The following is a 5316-nucleotide window of genomic DNA, read 5'->3' as shown; positions in this document are numbered from 1 at the left end:
TCTTTTATTAAAAATCAAAAAGTAAAATTATTGAGAAGGCATTGCCTCCCCCTCCTTCAGTAAAATTATTGGGGAGGGGGAAGTGATCGGTTCCTTCCCTCTCCCCCCGTAGTCGGCGCCTATGTGACTGAGACAGAATATTAAGAAATGATGATATATAAGAGATGAATAAAGGTGTCACTATTATTCTTACTTGGAATTTAAAAAATCTATATCGACATCGATTAAATTCGACCTCTTAAAAAATAATAATGATCGTCTATAATACTGTTTACTTTTTACTATATTTAATTTTTATGTAACTATTATAAGTATTAAATTTTAATTACTTTAAATTATCTTCAATTGTAACAATGTAACATTTATTTACTATAATTTCACTAAAATATATCTATAAATTTATCTAAAACACATTTACATAAAATTAAATTATAAAATGGTTTCTTTTCTGCTTCCCAAGATAGCTATATGCTAAAGAATTAGTAAAAATTAGGCTCGTTATTTTGTTCAAGACTTCGTCAATATTTTTTCCACCTCGATAATATAATTTAGTCACCTAATAATATAATCATTAAACATGAAGAAGCACATTTTATTTATAATATTATTTTATTTATAACTAGCAATGTAAAAATATATATTTATGATAATGAACCGCTACCATTCAGACCATGTTCGCATATTACTGTCAGTTGACTACCAGTATTGAAAATCTGTAATATACGTAATAAGAACTATAAATTTTCAGTACTCATGTCAGTGATAGTCAACTAATACTAATATATAATTTATATGAGTATGCTAAATACTCAATAATAGTATATGTATCAAGACTTAATATGTATTTTATTGGAGTAATGTTAATCTTTAGTTATTATAATTATTATAGTTTTAACATTTTATAGCCATCTTTACCCTGTGTGTGTGTGTGTGTGTGTGTGTGTGTGTGTGTGTATAATTTTATGATATCTTAATAACGTCTTTAAATTAAATAGACATCGTAGAAACGTTATTAATTATTATAACATATGTCACTCTATGCTCCTTAATATGTCAATATTATATTGACAATATTACTATGATAGATTACAATACTATTGTCACAAAAAATACCGTGATATTTCAATGTTATTTATCAATATTTAATACAATAATATTAGGTGTACAACTTTGCTTCCGCCGTTTTTTTCCGAAATTCGAGGCTTTATTGTAAAAAATTGGTTATACATTTATGATTCAAAGTATTGTCCATCGCTGGCCACTACTTTCTCCCATCTTTCGGGTAGCGTACGAATCCCACGTCGAAAAAACTGGTCATCTTTTGAGGCTATCCACGAATCGATCCAATTTTTTACTTCTTCATAAGACCGGAAGTGCTGATCAGCCAGGCCGTGTGCCATTAATCGAAACAAGTGATAGTCAGAGGAAGCAACGTCTGGAGAATACGGCGGGTGGGGTAGGACTTCCCATTTTCCAAGTATGTCTCGACCACTTTCGCAACATGGGGTCGAGCATTGTCATGCTGCAAAATCACTTTATCGTGTCTCTCGTTGTATTGCGGTCGTTTGTCTTTCAATGCTCGGCTCAAACGCATCAATTGCGTTCGATACCGATCGCCTGTGATTGTTTCAGTCGGTTTTAACAGTTCATAATACACTACGCCGAGCTGGTCCCACCAAATACAGAGCATGACCTTGGACGTCAAAATCACTGTTCTTGAAGCGTTGAAACCACTCACGACACATTCTTTCACTAATAGCGGCCTCACCATAAGTATTTGAGAGCATTCGATGAGCCTCAGCCGCAGATTTCTTCATATTGAAGCAAAAAATTAAAACCTCCCGCAAATGACGAGAATTTGGCTCGTAAACTGACATTTTCAATCGAGAATAACTTTATGATGCAGACACAAATCGACTAATGTTTCTATGGGGTTATGTTGACAGATGCCCAAGTTTATTGTATGACGTCTATGATCTATTTATTTCGACCACCACTTACCGCTAAAGCCTCTATAGGAAAACGGCGGAAGCAAAGTTGTACACCTAATATTTCTGTATATTACACTGTATTATGTAATATTTCTGTATTATGTAATATACTGCAATACTGCTGCGATATTATTGTGATATTACCTGATATATAGGAATTAATAATGCTTTTGTGATGTTTTATTAACATTAGAAGTGTCGTTAAGATGTTATTAAAAGATCACAAAATTATATGTACGCGCACATAATTTTATGAGTGATATTTAGTTTATTATAACGTTTTCAGTTTATAATATTATTATATAATAGTTATTTTGTATTGACAATCAGTATTATTTTCTAATTAATATTGTATACATAGCGTAGAATGAGTCAAGGGGAACAAAAAAGTCTCATTATTTTGAGATATTCGCTGTAGTTTTCGAATTAAAAAAGGAAACGTATAAGTCAATCTGCGCGAATTCATCTCAGTCGATAGCGGTGGCAATGACGTGTCGCCAAGAATGAGGCACGATGGGCCATGCTACGAATTATTGTGCGGTTTTACTTGGCTTATACGTTTTACTTTACTTTTTAATTCGAAAACAGCAAATATCTCAAAATAATAACAGACTTTTTATTCCCCTTGACACATTATACGCTCCCAATGCAGCTCCTACCTTATTTCTGAGACACTCTGTATATGGGATAATTTTTAAACTAATATTAAGAATATCAATTCAATAAATTCTTTTAAAAAGTCTTTAAAATGTTTTAATTTTTCCCAATAAGTGTTACATAAATATAAACATTGCATATAAATATATATCACGGAAATATTACATAATATTACAGTGATATTTTTGTGATATATCTCAATAATATTCTTGTAATTCATTTTCGCGGACATTGTAATATTACTGTGACATTTTTATATTTCAATGATATTTTTGCTATTATAGATTTCATTGTAATATTGCAATGGAAACATGATATTTGTGTGATATTAATAATTAATATATGTTATGTAGGATACCATGTATTATATTACATTTATATATATTGCTTTTATGTATAGAAGGTAGAAAAGCTATAAGGACACATCAACATCAACACTGTCGTTAAGAGTTACAGAATAAAGAATTCTAAGATATTAATCTGTAACATTTTATTTGACTCAATACATTTTCTTTAAACAAATAATAAACAAATAATATTTTTCAAAATTTCGAATGTTTTTATTCGTAATAGAAATTATTATTAAAGAAAATACATTTATAAGTTTCTTATTTGTTTACTTTTTAATGCAATCCAATTATATAGATATTATTGCTTCTCTTGATGTCTGATGTCTGATTTTATTTTATTGTTGTATAAATTTGGAATATTTTTATATATAAATGCAATATAAATACTATTTTATTATCTATTCTATAATCCTTTTATATTTTAATATATTATATAATATGGATGTAAATATTTCATTCTATACGCATGTCTAAATTGATTGGAGAATGTGTCACATAATAATAAAGAAAAATATAAAGATATTATATAGAGATATTTATTAAATATAGAGATATTATATGATAAAAGGGTGTACAAAAGTCCTGGATCCTTTGAATATTTTGAAAAGTAAACATTTCTGAGAAAAATATTTTATTCAAAAATTGAAAATGATCATTTACTGACCTTATAGCACCAACGTTAAATCAAGGCCAAATTGATTTTTTTAAACAAAACACCTTTTTATTTTAGAATCTAATAGCTAATGTCAGGAGTTTTTCAAAATACTAATGAAGCTTCTTTTTAATCAAGTTGAGACTTAAAAGTTGCAGAACCGCCGGTACGCATCATACGCATCATTAAAAGGAATACGAGCACTTAGCTAATGCTAATGGTTCTGTAACTTTCAAGTCTCATAACTTAAAAAGTACTGATTAAAAAAAGGCTTCATTATAGTGTTTTGAAAAGCTTCTGACATCCGCTATTAAATTCTAAAATTAAAAATAGAATATTTAAAAAATCTTTGACTTTGACTTGACCTTAATAACATCCAAGATCAAATTGATAAGGTCAATAAATAGATCATTTTTAACCTTACAACTTTAGTGTGAAATTTTTCTCAGAAATGCTTAGTTTTCAAGACATTTAAGGGATCCAGAATTTTTGTACACTCTGTATATAAAACTTAATTGTAATCTTTTCTACGACTTTCTTGGAATATTCTTATAAGCTTTAAATATATTCAGTATAATACTATTGATTTATGTATATATATATATATGTATATAGAGAATAATTTCAAATAAAAAATATTTTTTATTTAAAAAATTAAAAAAATTAATTTTCCTTTCTGTGGTCATTCAATAAGTCAACTTGTGATTTTTTAGATGGAAATATCACGAACAAAGATAACTGAGCTATATTAAGAATGAAACCAATTGCATTCTGAAACTAATAATATATCATATTATATTATATATAATATTATTAATATATGTAATATATATTATAAAAATTATTTTTTATAATTGCATTGTAAATACTTACAATAATAAAAACATTGTCAATGATAAAGCCGTACAATAACCACTGAAATGAAACTAATGTACCCATAAATATAAGTGGAAATGGAAGAATTTCTGTGTTTTTCGTTTTTATAACATTTTTCTAAAAGAAAAAACAAATATTTTAATTATATTATCATATTATAACTATGATTAAAATACACATACATATTTTAAAATATTTAAGATATATTAGAAAACAAGATTTGCTCACAAGATGCGCAAGAGGAGCTGCAATTAAAAGAAGGAGAAGTACTGTAACCACAATACCGAATCTAAATTCAACATTTGCTGGATGTTCCATTTGTGCATAGACAAGAAAAATTCCAACAAAGATTGTTACTTTATATATTAATTTAAGTACCTCCTTCTAAAAAAAAAAAAACATTATATAATAAAAAGTGTCGATTAATTACAAATCAAGTATGTTTCAATAGTCAGATAAAGTACCGTATTTGGTGCATAATAATAGTAAATTATCATATAAATCATATTTGTCAATAAACCAAATATATTAATATTTATCATGTTAGAATCACCTAACATCCAAGCGTATCGAAGCATCAATATACACCTAAAAAATTTATTCATTTAGTTACATATTTCAATTAACTTTAATTTTCTTATTATTTATTAGTGTATGAATATGTATATGTACACACGCACACACGCACACGCGCACACGCACACGCGCACACGCACACGCACACGCGCACACGCGCACGCGCACACGCACACGCGCACACGCGCACACGCACGCACGCATGCACGCACAC

The 5316-nt window shown here is 28.5% G+C and overlaps 1 protein-coding gene across 1 annotated transcript; it reads right to left on the bottom strand.

The window, feature by feature from the left end:
- Positions 1-4276: 4276 nt before the first annotated feature.
- LOC108692719 (sugar transporter SWEET1-like) lies at positions 4277-5131 on the bottom strand. The gene is made up of 4 exons (XM_018201110.1): positions 4991-5131; positions 4755-4910; positions 4524-4643; positions 4277-4427 (listed from the first exon to the last, which is right to left on the bottom strand). The coding sequence occupies exons 1-4, from the start codon at positions 5129-5131 to the stop codon at positions 4314-4316; spliced, it is 531 nt and encodes a 176-aa protein (XP_018056599.1). The 3' UTR covers positions 4277-4313.
- Between the last annotated feature and the right edge of the window lie 185 nt (positions 5132-5316).

Source organism: Atta colombica, unplaced genomic scaffold, assembly GCF_001594045.1.
Source record: "Atta colombica isolate Treedump-2 unplaced genomic scaffold, Acol1.0 scaffold81, whole genome shotgun sequence".
NCBI lineage: Eukaryota > Metazoa > Arthropoda > Insecta > Hymenoptera > Formicidae > Atta > Atta colombica.
The sequence above is the reverse complement of the archived record's forward strand: the minus strand, read 5'-3'. Positions and strand labels throughout refer to the sequence as shown.

Excerpts from the sequence above, each read along its gene's own strand:
- LOC108692719 (XM_018201110.1), bottom strand. The coding sequence starts at position 5,131 with ATGAATAAATTTTTTAGGTGTATATTGATGCTTCGATACGCTTGGATG. Across the intron at positions 4,911-4,990 it reads ATTATTATGCACCAAATACG|AAGGAGGTACTTAAATTAAT; the intron begins GTACTTTATCTG and ends TTTTTTTTTTAG. Across the intron at positions 4,644-4,754 it reads CAGCTCCTCTTGCGCATCTT|AAAAATGTTATAAAAACGAA; the intron begins GTGAGCAAATCT and ends TTTTTCTTTTAG.